General features: G+C 39.6%; 1 protein-coding gene across 6 annotated transcripts in view; it reads left to right on the forward strand.

Moving 5' to 3' along the window:
- carmil3 (capping protein regulator and myosin 1 linker 3) overlaps positions 1-18,446 on the forward strand; it is a 101,142-nt gene that overhangs the window by 44,775 nt on the left and 37,921 nt on the right. For all 6 annotated transcript variants that reach the window (XM_080292541.1, XM_080292539.1, XM_080292538.1 and 3 more), the window contains exons 12-16: positions 155-241; positions 2,573-2,682; positions 4,190-4,267; positions 10,573-10,649; positions 15,169-15,273. In XM_080292541.1, coding sequence (XP_080148667.1) covers positions 155-241; positions 2,573-2,682; positions 4,190-4,267; positions 10,573-10,649; positions 15,169-15,273 — 457 coding nt within the window. The remainder of the gene's footprint in view (positions 1-154; positions 242-2,572; positions 2,683-4,189; positions 4,268-10,572; positions 10,650-15,168; positions 15,274-18,446) is intronic.

An 18,446-nucleotide genomic window follows, 5' to 3' on the forward strand; every position in this document is an offset into this window, starting at 1 on the left:
CACTGTTAATGAGCAAGTCTGTTGGCATTTTTGTGATTTGTCACTGAACTGCTCATTTAATGTCTTTGGTGTAGATAGATCAATATATGTTCTCTTATGTTTAAGTGATGACTTGACTTTCCTCTCTGTCTTCCCCCACCCCTCCTCCTACCAGGAGTTTCCAACCTTATTCAACAGGTGTGTCGCCTTAACAAGGGCCTGCGTCTCCTCAACCTCTCCAAGACTTCACTTTCCTCAAAGGGTAAGTGTGCAGCGATTAGACACAGCAGCCCCTAGTGGCTGACTGTGTGACAAACACAGATTTTTATCATTGTGAGTTCATATTACATTACACAAAGCAGTACAAAACACTGTGTCTTGCTCAAAGACAGCTTGGAAATTGTCTGTAAAAGCTAGCTGTAAGCCAGGTTCACAATGGTGGCCTGCTGCTCTAAATGCAGTTGCATTTGAACGGACAATTGCTCAAACAGAAATGCAGACCAGTAAATGTCCCACGTGAATCAATCCAACAAATAATAATCAGGTCAAAACTGAAAGTGGTCGATTATTTATATAAAAAAAGTATTCTCCATGAAATCCTGTGTATTAGCAGAGTGTCCCAGTTTTAATGCTTTTATCCCAAACAATATATTAAACAGTATTAAAGCAGATTCAAAAGGATAATGTTAATACAGATGTAATTCCATATGCTTTTAGCTTATTCTTTGATGATTATTGCAAATTACAAGTAATTCCTGATCTTAAATGGCATTATGGGTAATGATTATCTGATTTAGCTGATATAATGGGCGTTTCTGTCATTACAGAGAGCAGTATTATTATACTACTTGAAAAACACACAATGTTGTAACAACAATAAAATTTTAAAAAATGAATTAAATTAATAAAAACCAAAAGTACTACAAAAAAGCTAATGGCCAAACAGGCTAATCTTTACAAGCTAATGTGACGTCAGGGTTAAAGCTAGCTGGTGAGATACAGCTACAGCTTTCCTGAGGGATTAAACTAACCCGACCCATTTCAATGAAAAAGATCTATCTTGTTGATCCAAGATTCAATTTGTTATCAAGTAGTGAAATGCCAGGAAAGCAAGGAAATCAAACTCTGGCTAAAGCTAACTAGCTAACTAGCATAGTTGGGATGTAACAGTCATTTGAGATCGATTAATGAGACTTGTTATCTTGGTTTTGCCTGTAAGTCTTATTTTTAAATGTGCTAAATGATTAATATGTTTATTGTAGTCACTGTACTTGCTTGACAATACAAGTATACTCATATAAATATATTTTCTGTTCTTTAGCTTGCAAGTTCTCCCCCCTCTCAAATCTTCTGCTTGTGCATTTACTGCTCTGCTCATTTTCAATGCAGAATAGGCAAGGAGATCCCTAATTTAATGGTATAGCTAAATGCAAACTTCATGCTACAGACAGTGACCTTGACTGCTTTTGTATGTTATGAATGGGAAGACCACACTAGGTGCCGTTTTAAAAGCCACTGGGTTGAAACAGTGATTTGGGAGAATGAAACGATCATGCTGACCTTGAATGTTGGGTGTTGGTAGGTGGGTTTGACTTTGCAGGGGCTGAGCACTTTTTGTTGAATATTTATAGATCTCTCTCGCTCCCCCTCCTTCCTTCTGTCTCTAAAACACCTATGCCAAGCAAAGCCCGTATGCACACTTATGCTATAAACACATGCTTACGTCACCTCTCAGATGTTAATCAGACATGCAAATAAGCTGATGCATCCCAGGAACTCTCACACCATTACTTCTATAGACACTTGACAATGTCACACAGACTAGTTGGCCTCTAAAAGTCTGTGCTTGCAGCAGAATCAAGCAGCTGATAGATGGATTGAGGCAGAGTGTGGGGTGGATTAGACACTCTGCCCCCTCTTCCCCTCATTTCCCTCCTAATCGCTACAAATTAGGGATGAACAGCTTACTGCCTTGCCAGCTTCAGATAGGCACATGCAATGGCTGTCTTGTTCCACTCTCCTCTCTAGTGCTAAAAACACTTCCTGTTGGTTGTTATCAGTGATATATTTTAGATTCAATACAGCACAGAGAAATGGTAGTTGTAGGCTTTGCATTTGTTTGGCTCTCATAGATGTTTCACCAGTGCTGTTGCTGTGTCTGTATTTAAGCTGTAACCTGACATGGGGTGCTGTGTGCTGCAGAATGAGGATTTTAATGAGGGCTTCCATCAGGCCTGTGGCTGTAATTGTGTAGTGATCTGATTTATACATACTTTTGTTTGGCTTTCAGGGCGCACTTGGAAACTGGGATAGTGGGTAAAAGGTGGCTGGCTTCCTCTGAAAGCTCTTTTCGTACAAGCCTGCCATGCACTGACAAGTCTCTGCTCAATTAGTTTTTATTTTTTTGCCACAGATTGTTTTGTTTTTCTTCACCTCTTCAGCTTTTTTATTCCTCAGTTGATGATATGTCATGTCCAGAGCATTAAATTGGCCCCCTGAAAAAAAAAAGATTATAAGTGATTAAATTAAACTACTGTATCCCTTCTCTTTTAATCCTTTATCAACACCCCCCCCCCCCCCCCCCCCCCCCCAGGTGTGGTTTCATTGTCCCAGGCACTGTGCTCAGCTGACGACTATTCCAATTCTCTGCTGCATCTGGACCTTAGCAAGAACCCTGGGGTCTTATCTGGAGAGGACGCTACAGTAAGGCACAAAAATTGTTGCATTGTGTGTTCCCATTCAAATATATTAATGCACGCTTACTGTAATAAATCTTGAGTGGAGGAGGGGGGGGGGAGGAATCTTGTAATATTATAATAAAGATTTTTTACACTTGCCCATCAGGAAAGAGTCAATGTATCATTGCATGGAAAATTCTCAGGCCTCTGTTACTTACACTGTTTACAATATCTTAATTCTGATAAACTGGAAAATCATCATTTTTTTAGTGCTGCTGTTATGCCACCTTAGGATGGAAATGTAAAAAAAAAAACATGTGTACATAAATATTGATTCTGACTTTCTTTGACGGAGTTGACCAGGTTCAGTCAGTTTGCGCAGTGAAAAAACATTTTTCAGCCAAGCTGCAGATTCTGAAGGCCTTATGGTCTCTTATCAGACCACAGGGGCTTCTTCCAGCCTACTTCAGAGTCTCCCATGTGCCTCCTGGCAAACTGTAGCTGAGATGCCTGCGCTTTTTAAAGAATGATCATTTTCTTTTCCACTTCCCCATAAAACTGTGGAAGATGAAGCGCCTAGCAAGTTGCTACTGCCTCCACAATCTCTTCAGGCTTTCAGGCTGAGCCTCTGAAGCTCAGCACTCCTTCGTTGTTGCCTTAGCTGCTTAGTCAGTCTTTTCTTTTTTTAAATCCATACCCTGACTTGTGTGTTTAGGTCACAGTTTAGCTGAGTTGCTTAGAGGGTTTTTCCAGGTATTGCAGATGCAAATCTCAGATTTTACAAATATTAATAGTAGTATTTATACTAATACACATAAACAAGTGAAACATGCTTATATATAATTAAGACATTTTATGTCTATAATATAATATGTAATATAGGTTTATACTCAAGTTTAGATCACTTTACTGATTAATTTTGACATTGTGATCTAGTGAAAATCAGTCATTTTCTCTATATCCAATCAGTTCAATTCAGCTTTATTTATACAGTGCCAAATCACAAGGCGCTTTATATTGTAAGGTAGCTCCTACAATAATACATACAGAGAAAAAAACAACAATCGTATATCCCCCTATGAGGCAAGCACTTTGGCGACAGCGGAAAGGAAAAACTTCCTTTTAACAGGAAGAAACCTCAGACAGAGCCAGGCTCAGGGAGGGTCGGCTATCTGCCGCGATCGATTGGGATGAGAGATCGGTGTCAAAATGCAGGATACTGTTCAGAACAGGACTGATTTATCAATATATCAGCAGCTGTTTGTACTGGCATTTATAACAGTTGATAAATGAAAATCTAAAAAGAAAAGGATATCAGAATATCAGACTTAAATCACTAAACATCAGCATTGGTCTTGGTCTTAAAAATCCTACATTGACTGGGTTCTAATGATGTTAACTAATTCCCATGTGAGAGTGTATCAATTAATCCAATAACCACTGCCCTTGACTGTGCAGATGTTTACTTGTGTACATCCTTAACTCAGAAATATTAACACTATCTTAAAGTCTCTCTCCTTCTTCCCATGCAGAACCTGTACCTCTTCCTGGCCCAGCCTAACTGCCTGGTCCACTTGGACCTGTCTGGGACAGACTGCACTGTGGACTCGGTTTGTACTCGCTGTCTTTGTTACAGTCGATATCCACCCATCACTATCTGATCTCATCACTAGAATGGGATTCAAGCCAAGAAACCGAAAGGCCTAGCGGTCTGAATATGAAACGCCTACCACACAAAACCTCACTTTATTCCATATCTCATAGAGATTCTCTCTGCATAATGCTTTAGGTGAAAGTGGGAGCTCTTAGAAGGGCCAATAATGAAGACGTATAACCTTTGTGATTTATACAAATTATGTCTTTTACGGAAAGCACACAGAAGCATTTGTTGCAAGCTTTTGTTCGCATCTTTGTTGTTGTGAGTATGTCTAAATTTAGCATGTCTGTGAGCCAGTGTGACAAATGGCATCTTGCTGTGGTAGCAGATATGCTAACAGTGGAAAGGATGACGGAGCTTTCTCTCAGGGAGAGAGTTCATTGGCCACACTTGAACATGTCTGTCCCTGCAGATTACTGCTGCGATGGCAGTTGGTTTGCTGCAAATATGCGATACTGTGTGGTTAAAAATGCTGAAAGTTACAACTGTACTCACGTTTTTAACGTCTGTGTCTCCTTAGAAGATGTAGGGGTTTGTGAAAAGGTCACATTTTATTGTTCATTCTCAGTCATTGCTGCTTTGTCAGTGCTGTGTTGCTGCTGATGCCACAGAACGCCATAGGGACAGGCAAGGTTGGGTAGAACAGACATAAATATTCTTTTTTTATCGTTTCCACCACGGCAGTGAGGTTAAAGGTCAGAGTCGGCTACAGATCTAAGATCTAAGCACTGCCATTGTTCAGCGGTTCAGAAGGACAAGATCTACAGTAAATGCTCCATTTTCTGTACTGACTACTACAAATACAGTACACCAGAACTTTCAGCTACTTTATACTTGTATCCACCATAACAGGCAACAGAATTTTATCCTTATTACCAAACTACTTCATCTTAAACTCAGTTTAGTTTAGCATAGTTTGGAGATTGTTTTTCATATAAAAATTATGATCAACCTGCTGTTCAGTGAAAAAAATATATTTAAATTTTTTTTTGATTTAAATGTTTTGAAATATTTTCATAACTTGATTTGATCTGGGCTGAATCCCGTAGAGCTTTACCACGGCAGGTGGAGTTGCATTTAAAGCTGCATTTAAATGTGTTTCTGCACTGCTAACCATCACGAGTGAAACCCAGCGGATTGTTTTGGACTTGGAGTAGATAAATATTGAACAACATGCTGTTTTGCACGCTGTGTGTAGACTCCTGCCGTTTTGAAGGCTTCAGTGAAAGTAAACAGGTCTATGTTAGCGAAGCACTGGCTTTTGCATTAGCATTGCATGCCAGCTAGTTACAGTTACGGCATTTGACATTTTGTTTCACTGAGGCATTAATCTCGTGCTAATATATCCTAAACTATTATAATATATAATATACTGCATTTACATGGTTTTGCTACCAAGCAGATCCATCACAGCTGGTGCAGTAGCATGAATTCTAAGGTGTAGGTTACAATGTACAGCTGCACCTTAGACTTTATGTAGTACTGTAAGTCAAGCTTAGTGTAGGAACCTTTCTTACTTTGTGTTGTTTAAAGAAACAGACACATTTTTTTGAGTAGAATGACAAATAAAAGAATAACCAATGGTTACTGTTTACGAACACCACATGACAGGTGCTGCAGTTTTACATTAAAAAAATACATTCTTAAGCTTTCGTGGGAAGGTGAAAGTATAGAGTTAGTGCTGAAAACAACAGGATGTAAATACTTTGAAAGTCTGCTAGTAATGGCAGACCAAACTGTACTTTATAAAAATGATGTAATGTGTAGATATATTAATATAATGGGTCATTCTGTGCAATACTTCTGCTTCTTGAAGAAATGCAAAAAAATTGTACTTTTTCTTTCTCCAGTTCATTTGTATCACAATAAATTAAATTAAAAAAAGAAAGAAGAAGAAATCAAATGAAAAACTAAAGCTACAGTTTAGAGAACATCTACCTCTGATTTAAAAATGACAAAATAAAAAACTCAACTTAAAGGAAGTACATATTTAACCTTTGAAAGAAGAAAGAGAAAGAAATATCACAGATGTAGATTCTAGCTATAGATAAATTCTCTTTATCTAAAGCTTTTTGACACTAAATATTTATCACAATACAGAATAATTATGTTAGTTCTTTACAATTGTTTAAACAAGTTTTAGTGTGGAACTAAATCAGAGCACAGACACTGGCTAACCTTGGGTTTCTCAAAAATATAATTTCCTCTTGATTTGTACTTATTATTATGTTTTTTGGGGGGAAATGGGGAAAAAAAGAAAAAGGCAAACAGTTTCTGGACTTTTCTTGCCGCTGTGATACGTTTACTTTCCTCCCTCGCCGCTCTTCACTTGAGCAATTTTAACACCTAAAAGCAGCGAGCTTGTCAGCCAGGAATCTGTTTCGCAGAGGACTAGCCCACCCGTCCTGTTAATGTGGGCAATGAATTTTATATTGAATTATGTGCATGGATGGAAGTCATTGCTTCTCTTCTGCTTTATTTCCAAGTTGAACTTGCTCACCTTCAGAGGGTGACAGAAAGAGTTCTCTGTGAGACCTGCTTTAATGTCCTTTTTTTTGTGCTAATTGTCATTTATCCTTTAGAGAGGAACTATCTCAGGGAAAATTAGTCTTTTTTAGTGTTAGCTTGTTGGATTGAATTATTAATACGTTTCTGTTTTTAATCTACGCTTGACACACAGACAACGGTCGATTAATCAATTTGCGTGATGGATCACACTGCCAGCGAAAAAATGGATTTGTCCGATAGTTTAACCTCTCACAAGTGATGGGATGCTGCTTAAAGTATTCCAGGGAATCTGGGTTTGGTTTAATGCCAATCAAATTTGCGTCCTCCTGCCTAACAAACACATATTTATCATCTTTATTTTAACATTGGGCGGATCACAGGTCCCTGCACATTCACTTTAGTACTCTCTAAAGCTCTTTATTTTGAAAGTCAGCCATATCATCACAAGGCATGGCTTGATTGATAATGGCCTCTGATGAATGATACATGGCGCTGTGCAGCATAATGCAGCATGGATCATATAGGCAGAGAACTGCGTGCGACACAGCATACTTGGTTTCCTGCACGAATCCTGTACAGCTTCTTTTTTTTTTTTGAGGCATTAAACATTTGATAGATATCCAGTGCAACAAATTGAAGAATAGTAATTCGTTTTTCCTGGTATGGGCTCAGCTTGACTTTGATTCAGTACAATACAATTACACTTCTTATTGCCCATTTGGTCCTGCTATCGGGAATTAGTAGACTTCTCTGACAGATGAGCACTTTCCGTACACTCTTTCAAAGATTGGCAGAAACACTACTGGCTGTTTTTCATTTGACTGCTGGAACTCGGGGCCGTTAACCCTTAAATATACACGGGAAAAGTAGCCAAACAAGACTCCGTTTTGTATAAAAATATCACTTTTATTTTTCAGTCTACATTATTGTCGCTCATTTAGGGTGTAGATTTGAGTAAGTGGTGACGTGCAGCAGCTTCCAAATATTCTGAAACAAATATTAATGATTCAAACCTTCATTCAAACATTTCTTTAAGGTAGAGAGAAAATGTTCTCTGTCAGTCTTTCACAGACAATAAAATTAATTCAGTGTTTTAACTAAAGTTCAGCTAAAGTTCTTTTCCTGGCTGAATGCCGTACTGAGAAACCTCGTTATTTCTATAGGCCTAGTTTATACAAGGATAGTTTCAATTCTGAGTACAGGAACAATGTTACTTAGCATTTAAACTCCAAAGAGATGAATTCAACAAATACCAAATTTAACAGAGTACAACTCTCCTTCACAAGTGGAATTCTTAAAAAACTAAATCTTACTTATTCTTTCAGATAGTGGCCTTGGTGACTATTATTTGACATGATTAGATTGCTAATAGTGTTGCATCTGTGTGGAAGTAGCAATTTACCCTTTATAAAACTTTAAATATAGTTTAGTATAGGGCTGCTCAATTAATCGAATTTTAATCACGATTACGATCTGGGCTTTCAACGATCATTAAAAATGACTGAGCCGATTATTAGCCCCTCCCTCATTTATCCGCGACACCTTAAAGGCCGGTCCGTGAAAATATTGTCGGGCATAAACCGGTCCGTGGCGCAAAAAAGGTTGGAGACCGCTGATTAAGAGGACCCGAGGGAAGCTCGGAAAGCTAAGCAGAAGTTATTTGGAGAGGAGAGTGACTGCCGTTGGTTGAAAAGAGAGTTTAAAAAAAAAAACTTCAGTGGTGTTGCACACTATTTTATATTATTTTTTAAAGTCATTGTTAACCCTTTAAAGCCGGTCAGAGCAGCACGCTCCGTTTTGCGTAACTATTGTTAAATCCCTGTAGAACCTGAACCGTGTAAGCTAGCGCAATAATTTGTTTTGCATATGAAACCGGAGGAGTTGTACTTACATCTTATGCCATCAGCTTGTCCTCGGTCACGGTTTCGTTCCACATATAGCTTTGCAAAAATTGCATAAAAAGCGCTTGCAGGAACAAAAACATAATATTCCAGAAACACGCTTTGCCGTTCCTATCAGCTGTTCGTAACACTTCCCACAGTGAAATGATGCACATGCTGTTTTCTTTGCAAATTTGCATCATAGGATTGTTTGTTTTTCCTGCAGTATATAAAAATTGCTGTATCTCCAAAATAAAACTATGAAGACACTCAAAATAAATTTCCTGTGGTGGGAAACTATTTTTTGCAACTTTATTGTATTTAAAGTTTTGAGGGATAAACCTCTTAAATTTCTCCAAGTAGAAATATATGTAAACAAAACAAAAGCGATTTTCAATTTTTTTTGTAGTTTATTGCACTTTTTTGCAATTTATGTAATTACTATGGACTTAATGCATACATATTATTAAAATATGGGCTATAACAGTTGTATTGATGTATAGCAACTTGAAATGCTCCCACAAATGGCACTACAGCATGTAAAAAAATAATATAAGCTCTGGTGGACTTGGTTCTATAGTAGGTCTTAAAGGGTTAAATAAATATCGTCAAATAATCATGATCTCAATTTCAGTGAAAATAATCGTGATTATCATTTTTGCCATAATCGAGCAGCCCTAGTTTAGTAATTAGTCCACTGGTTCAGGGAGATGGGCATCGTCACAGTGAATGGTATTTGGACTGATGTTTATATACCAATAAACTACTCTTAGTGAATACTCAGTGTTTTGAGCAAAATACAAAATAGATTTACCAAAGTAGGAAAGAAAACAAAAGCCTGTCACAGGATTACAGTTTATATGCTTTTCTTTGTTTTTGTCCTGTGGATGCAAACAGAGATTGAATCACAAAACACCTTGTTTTTAGACTCTAAATGCAGTGAGGGGTTGCACTAGATAAACTGTGAATCATGCAGAATTTGTCATGAAAAATATATGGTTGTTCTATTTAAGGTCACAAGGCCCAAACATTAGTGTGCTTGTTGACAGTCAGAATGAGAAGTTTAGTAAAAGGTTTTGTGCACTGGAGTAAAAATATAGAATTGACTTTAAGTGAAACCAGATGTTGATATGGGGAAAATGACTATGCAGTGGAACTGTTAACAATTGAACCATTTTTTATAAGCTCACCATGTTTTATGTAGAATATTTATGTAATGTATTTCAAATGTATTGAAAAGACAAGTACAAAAGCTCAAGTAACTACCTTTTATACTCAGATGCAGGGATTTAGAGTAAGTATTGTCCAATGCTAAGTGGAATGAATGAATGACGCAGGACTGTGAGCATCTTTTATCATGTACTCCTCTCAGCCTCAGAGTTTCACTTTGTTTAGTTTTCACCCTGTAGAGGAGAATTCCCAGCACTGATTTCTGACGATGTCATATTTCTTGGAAAATCACATGCAGCAGATGCTAAATGCGCCTGTTTGCAGTTGTAGAAAGTTAATGACAAACACTGCATTATTCTGTGGAAAGTCAAGCCATATGGCACAGAAAAGATCAAATAAATCCCGAAACGAGACTGCTTTTTGTCCTGATTTGACCGCCTGTCGTATCTCGTTGTACTTGTCCTTTTTTACAACATGCAGAGCTTCTGCTAAATTCTATTTTTCAATTTCAAGCAAGGCTGTCTTTATACTTCAAACTATATATTTACTCAAGAGTCTTCACATTGCTTTTGTGTCAGCTTTAATTTGTGCTATAACTGTTTTTTCAATACTCAAGAGCCAAAATAACTGTTATACAACACAATCGTGTTCACCATAGTGAACATGACACCTCCCATTTATCTCTCTGTTTCTCTGCCAGTTGTTTGGGGCCTTGCTGCGAGGCTGCTGCGCTGACCTCTCCTACCTGAATCTCTCCAAGAACTCCTTCTCTCACAGGTGGGCATTCACCTCAAGTGTAAATCCCAGTTTAGGCTATTTTTATTTGAATATAAATATATAAATATATATATCAGTTTGCTTAATATGACTCAGCCAAACAGCTCTGGAAATTTTCCAGTCAGGAGGCACAGAGGAGAGCGAGCATCATCATTTATTTCCCGTAGATTAGCGTTTAGCCCTGGACCTCGCTGATAGAATTAGCATACAAGCTCACATCGCATCCCTCATTTATTCTGCCTCGCTGCATCTGTGTGTGCCGAATGTTTCCAGCTTCCTTTAATGTACACATGTCTCTGTTTGCTAACAGGTTTTCTGTCTGTCAAGCACTTGTATGCATGCCCAACAGTGCTTGGGTTGTTGTTGTTGTTGGCGTGCGTGTTGTGTGCGGTTGAACCCTGTGTGTGTTTGTTATCTTCACTAGCAGGCAGAAGCCGTTCCGGCTCTCATCATGTCATGTCCCACAGGAGCCTGGGAGCTTCCCTGCTCAGCATATTACATTACAGAATTACAGAGAAAGAAGTTGGTGAAAAATGAGACTAATTTTAGACGGGAATTATTGTTCCAATCCCCAGGCTCCCATGCCTCCTTCTTTTCCCCTATCCGTGTCTACTTTTATCTACTCTATCTCTCTATCCATCTTTTTTTTTTGCACCTGTCTAGCAGCACCTCTATTTCTCCCCTTCCTTTTACTTATGGCATCTATTCTCCATCAGTCTTTTCTTTCTGCTTTTTATCGTTCCCTTTTTCATAACTCTTCTTCCCTCATTTATACCTCTCTCCTTTCCTTCCTCATCATTCTCAACTTATACGCCCCACTCTTCCTTCCCTGTATCCTTATCGCTCTACCTCCTTCTACACATTTTATCATCTTTACCTTTGCTCTTTCTCATCACATTCTTCCTGTGTTTGTAGTTCCTAGTTGCAGTCCTCCTGCTGCTCTTGTGGTATTAAATGCACGCTGGCTCGGTGCTGCCGGTCGGATGGCTGCTGTGTTGCCGTAACGACACGAAGGCACGAAACTGAACCGACTTGATAAGAACCGACCACCTGACTGCTGCTCATGAATATGGAGCGGGCTGCCTCAGACCACTCCTTTACCCTTTGCACACATACAGATGTGGTCACTTTTGACTAACAATGAGGAGTCTAGGAAGATGCTGCCACACAGACGTGCAGGCACGGTTACAAGTTGCTGATAGAGCTCTCTGGAGAGTGTTTCATGAGAGAGACAGTGACACCGTATCTGCTTATGTGACAGAAGCCATTCTGTATCCGTGCAGCTTTGACGGGCTATATGCTAATCGTTACAAATGGGTCAAAGGAGAGCTGCTGTTACACACACTGGGAGGTTATCTGAAAAGGAGCGACTTGTGATTGTAGTGCAGCTGACGGGGTTTCTCTCACTACTGTCTTCCTCAATGTCTTTATCTTCTTTTTTCTTTTTTCTTTTTCCTTGTGACCTTTTCCTCTTTTTTTTAATCCCTCACAACTTCATTTTCTCCCACTTTTTCCCCCTCTTTATCTCACATTTTCCCTTTCTCATTTCCTCTCTCGCCATGCAGTTTAATCTTATAGCCAAGCTAACATGGTTTTGTCTGCATGGGGCGAATGTTCTAAAACAGGTTACTGTACTCTGTCAACCATGCATTTGCCTAATGGGAATTCAGACGCCACAGTTCGGCACGTTTACTTCCGCCCGTGTGCGTACGCCACTTTTAAAATGAGAGCCCGTTAAAAGTTAAATGTGTCCCGGTCAAATTTCTCAAGGCCAGCGTGGCAAGTTGCTAAATTATATTCTAATAGACAGTCATAACAGTCAGTGTGAAGCACTGGGTCGTGTGCACAAGGACAATAAGGGCTCGGGCTCACGCTGCAATATGCACACAGGAATTTGTTGAAGTGGAACAGAAATTGGAAGGGTGTAGTGATTATTCATTATATTCCCAGCCAGTCAAATTACTGCGCTCATATCTGTGAAGCAGCTGTGCCAAACACATGACAAAATTGTCTCAGCAATCAGAGGAGAGGAGAGTGCAGAGCAGCTTTCCCTTTTAGGCTATTTTGGGGTGCTGGTGCAGCATTACAGGGTGTATTACTAAAGACAGGTGATGTCTCTCTTTAGTTCTGGCGTGTTTGTGCAGTTTTCATAACTGTGGCTAAGTTTGCACTTGCTGTTGGAGATGCTTTGAGGGGACTTCCACAAAACGCTTCCTTCCCCAGCTATCCAGACAATTTTTTTAACATGAATCTTTTAACGCCCTGCTCTCTGAGACTGACGTAGCAGCTGCCTAGGCCTGACATATTTTCAAGCTGAAGTGTCAGTGGAAGAGGAAACACTAAAAGTAATTTGTGTGTTTCTGGATGTTGGAAAGTAAGGTTGACAAAGTGTTGATGAAGTTTGAAGGACTTGTTTGAAAGTGTGACTGTGTTTCTGAAATGGCTTAATTCAGATAACGGAGTCAAAGTGTTGATCGAGCTTAAGGAAGCCATTACAATAAGGTGCTAAAGCATCATTGGAAAAGACGAACCTTAAATGATTATGATATGTATGATTAAACTGTTAAAGTAAGGAATAAGCCTTTTATTGTAGTTTGCTGTCATATTAAACCAACAATAATTTGGTGAATCATCAATTGTGCAGTCAGGATAGATCAGGGACTCTGAACATATGGTATATATAACTCCACCATCACCCCTGGGTGGTAGTTTGTCTGTTCTTCTCAAGCTGGGGTGCTCTAACAGAGTCCTTGGAGTTTGGGGGTTCTGCTAATTAGGACTATGCTCTTCTGGATGGAGATCTCTGATGTTATAGTTCATACTGCTCTTGTTACCAGTGGGACCTGTTTGGATTTTACTTTTCAAATCTGCTCCAGTTGTTTCTTTAGCTCCTTGTACTCCTAGTACTCTATTTTCTCATGCTTCTTCTTCCTGATGTTGCTATCTGCTGGGATTGCCACATCTGTCACAACTTTTTTCTAATCTTCCGTGTCAACCACCTCTATGTCTGGTTGGTTGGCTGCTTGTCTGTATGGAACTGGAACTCCCACAGGACCTCAGCCCTGTTGTTCTCAACCACCTTTGGTGGGATTTCACATCGGGACTTGGGGACTTCTAGTCCATATGCGGCGCAGATGTTCCTGTAGCCTATCACAGTCACTAGGTTGTGCTTCCAAATGTATGCGTTTCCAGCTTGAATCTTACATCCTGCTACTATGTGTTGGATAGTCTCCATGGCATTTCTACACAGTCTGTAGAGACGGCTGAGCACTTCTAACTGTGGATCTGTTGCTCAGGGCCTATTCTAGTGGACAAGGACATATCGATGTTCAAAGCTGGTCAAAGAAAAAAAAATCATGCTGAGATAAAACTTTGGTTTTAAACTGTGGTACTGGGAGTGGGTATGACATTGATTTTGGTTAAAAAAAAATGTTCTTCACCCTCAGCATTTCAAAATGCAACATGCATGCCTGTGCCTATGTGCTTCATAAAATACACTGGGTTTCAGGTGGGAGGGACTGAATATAGTTCAAATCCCTGGTGGCTGCTTTCATAGAATTGTTAATGAAATCAGCCACAGTTGTGCTTTTCATGTCAAGTATAAAAGATTGTCTATCTCTCTATATATAGGGGTTTTTTTTTTGACTAGTGAACTATGAGGTAAATTTTACTTCTCATGAGTTTGCTTTCAAAGTGCCTCATCAGTGACAGCAATACTCATTTATCAGGTAGAAGCTAAAAAAAAGAGTTTTGTGCTGCACAAGTAAACAACATATCAGCCGCCTGAAAAGCAATAGCAGGTAATCTTTCCAAGAAAAACAAACTTCATCTTTCTGCAAGATGAATTCATCCTTCCCCTCACTCTCTCCTCCTCCTCCTCCTCGCCACTCATGACTTTATCGTTCCTCCTCTAGCCTCCCTTCCTCATCCTCCCCTGTGGTGAATTATGTGTACAGCGCGGGGGCTGGAACGGCAGATTGACAGCTTTGACAAGTGCTAAACAGATCGGAAACAGTACACTATATTCATTCCATGAATGCCGAGTACAGTGCCTGCTCTGACTCAGAGGAATGTTGTTCATACATGGAGACTTATTCTCTATGCTTCCTATGATGACGGGCTAATGTGCTGTATATGTCAGGCAGATGGTTAGATAATAGGTCCATGTTACCTTTTAAGTGATGGCAGTAATTAATGCCGACTTCACCTTTTCATGCTGTCGGGTTGATATAATACTGACCCAAATGTCGCAGCGAGCATCTTTTTTGCTTCAGCCTTCTTCTGGCTCTCTTCCCTCCCTTGTTCCCCCCCTGTCATTGCTCTGCTTGTCTACTGCAAATTCTCTGTCACTCTTTATGAGCGTATCAAGTCCTCCTGTCATCCTCGCTCTTGTTATAGATCAGTGTCATCCTATTTTTCGGTCTGCCTGATTAAGATTTAACTTAAATGCTCTCCTCGGTGCTCCTCTCCCCCTCTGTTTTAAAATCTTCCTGTTTTTTCTGTACTGTCCTTTTTCCAGAAAAGCCAGAGATTCTCTGCCAACTTTCCGTCAGTTCTTCAGCTCAGCATTCAGCCTCACACATGTCAGCCTGGCCTCTATGAAGGTCCCCCCTGATTCGATGAGGTGAGTCGCTGTGAAACGCATGGATTTTCAGGGAAAATCAAACTGGAAATTGGAAGTGCTGTGCAAAAGTCTTGAGCCACCCATCATTTATGTATATGAGGAAAATGGGAAAGAAGTACAACAATTTAATTTAAACATGTGGAGGCGTACATGGACATAAGTATATAAGGCAAAAACAGTTTGTACAATTCTAACAAGCCTGAAAGTCAATATTTGGTATAACCACCTTTATTCCTTAACTCAGTTGCTTTAAACAGTCTCTAGGCTTCTTGAAGGACATTCAATACTCTTCTTTGGATGTTGGCTGCCTTTTGTTCTCATCTCTGTCAAGATGATCCCACACTGCTTCAATAATGTTGAGGTCCAGACTCTTTGGAGGCCAATCCAAGACTGATGGTGTTTTTCTATCCATGTATGTTTTTACTGCGTTGGCTGTTTAGGATCATTGTCATGCTGAAAACTGAAGCTGTCGCCAGTCAGACATGTTCCAGATGTTGCTGCATGGTGTATCAAAATCTGATGGTACTTTTTTGTGTTTGTTATTCAGTAAATTTTAACAAGGTCGCTGACACCACTGGCCAAAATGCAGTGCAAAACTGTGACAGAGCCTCCACTGTGTTTTACAGACGGCTGTAGACATCCACTGTTGTAACCTTCACCTGAACCCCTCCATATATTGACAAGGATTTGAACCATATTTGCGTTAATGACTTTATAAGACTGGTTGCCAGTGATTTTCAGTCCAGGTCTTGTGCAATTTGGGATACCTCAGCCTTTTCTCCTCATTTCCTTTCCTTGGCTTCTTGACAGCCACCCTTCCACTGACACAGTTTCTGATCATGATTCATACGTCAGCGTTAAGTTGCTTAAGAAATAAAAAAAACCCCAAAAAAATAAAACCCATTCCTCTGTAAATGGCGAGGATTGAAAATGACTTAAAATCAAGCAACGTCCGGCGGGAGGAAAAAAACCCTGTTGCTTTTGCACAGTACTTCAGGATCTTTTGTATGTATTGTTATGTGTTACTGGACCTTGGCTCATTACATTGTATTTCCATATGACACAAAAGACTAAAGTTTATTTGATGGTGGAAAAAACAAGATATAATCCCCAAGAGTCACAAACCTGTATCCAGATATAGATAAAGGAGAAAAATGCCAAATAAACAAGTCAGTCAGAAAAATGCATCAAAACAACCTTTCAAAAGCTGCTCTGTGAAGATGCTCATAGTTCTGACAGAAGAAGTGACCTGTGAAGAGAGAGGTCTCTTTTCTCTTATGACACATAGATCAAAGTCAGCGCTGGGCACAGTTGCCATAAAGGTACCAAAGCACTATATATTACTAACTGGCATGTTAAGTCTACATATAAAGAGGGTCAAAGAATATGCTCAAGCTCAGTGTCTGGCAGTAAACTGGTAATTGTATGCTGTCATCAGGACCAACCCATGATAATTAGGGGTGCATATGTCTGATAAGCCAAATTAGAATCTGTCTTTATGATGTGACATTATGACAAAACCAGTCACAAGAAATTGACTTTTTTGTCATCAGTCTTCAGGTTTAATTACAGTTTCATTCAGGGAGTCATACAAAGGAGTATTGTTATGAAATTAGCGCACACCCTAAATGGAGTTCTAAACAAAATTGGGTTGGGCTTTGCTTTAGCTCATAAGACTGTCAGTCGAACTCTGCTGCCATCCTGTTAGAGCTCATATAGGTTGTGCTACTCAAAATGCTCTAGCCTGCCCACAGTTGCTGTGGAGGTGCAAGCAGCTTGGCAACCCACCATTCCTGCTTTGCCTTTCATGCTGTGTCTAACTTGATCAGTCTCATACTTGCTGTCATTGGTGTCTGCTCTGTAATGTGCTAGGTTTGCTGCTGCTATCCCACAAAAGACCCCACACTGTCAAATATAAATTACTGCAGATAGAAATATCAATCATCTTTAGACTCTTGTGGTCCCGACCTAACTACTGTTAGTTTTGTATTCTAATTATGTATTGATACACTGGGTCTTCTTGATGTGGCTACAGTATAAATATTCTGCTGACTATATGTTTAGCTTTGACCTGTATATCATCATTTGTGACAGCCAACTGGCATCTGATTCTCTTCCACTTCATTTGGGAAATCTCTAGACGTGATGCATATACTGACTTGGCAAAATATCCTGTAATAAATGCCAAGATGCCAACAGGATGCGCTAATATAGACATCAAGCAGCTACTGAAATATTATGCTAGTATTATTAGAGGAAAAAAAGCTATAAATTACCTGCTAAGGAGACGCTGGAGAAAGTGTGTTCCTGTGCCTCCTACATACTTTATGACTGAAATTTGGAGAAGCCACTTACTCCTACAAGATAAGTTTAAAGTCCTTTTTGAAAATAGAAATATTACAGTAGGCTTGGAATTATGAATTAAGCGAATCTGTTGCTTTAAAAAACCTCACTTTAATAATTTTTTGGATGATGTCTCCCAGCATTTCTACTACAAATTTCATGCACAGTAGGAGTAATGAAATCTGCAAAATAATCCAATTACGGGATGAAACGCCTTAAGTGAGCAAACGCGGACTTGAGGGAGACACGTTTCTTTCGTTATGATATTGGACGCAGCATTTCCCCCTCAGACTACCTGCCGAGCAGCTGTGCGATCAGGTACATTTTTTACTTTTGCGGGAGAATAGTGATGAATGGAAACTTTGCGGGTACAGCCAGAACTCATACTCTGTTTAGCTTCAGTGGAGGTTGATGATATATGTGGGTTATAAGACAAACTCACGCATCTTGTTATTTTTAACTCCTAACCTTGTTCAGGGTGTCACTGGCAGTTTTGACTGCGAGTGCTGAAGAATGAATTCCCACTGGGGCCACTCCAGCTAAAAATGTATCCAGTCATGATGCTGTAAGCTGCTTTAGTTTCAAAACACTGTATAAACCGAACTCAAGGAGGAAGACCGCTGAAGGCTTTTTGGTTTTCCATCCAAAAGGAGACTCGTAGAAATGGGAGAGCCCCCCCCCCCCAATGCATTATTTCTGCATTCCTATTCCTGTACTCTAACTTTAATGCATGCAGAGGCCTTGATAGGAGGAGGATAGTACCCTAACCTGTCCTAATTTAAAGCAAAAACCGCCCAGCAAACAAGGTTGCCATTTTTCGGTCATCATTG

This window comes from Astatotilapia calliptera, chromosome 18, assembly GCF_964374335.1.
Source record: "Astatotilapia calliptera chromosome 18, fAstCal68.1, whole genome shotgun sequence".
Lineage (NCBI taxonomy): Eukaryota > Metazoa > Chordata > Actinopteri > Cichliformes > Cichlidae > Astatotilapia > Astatotilapia calliptera.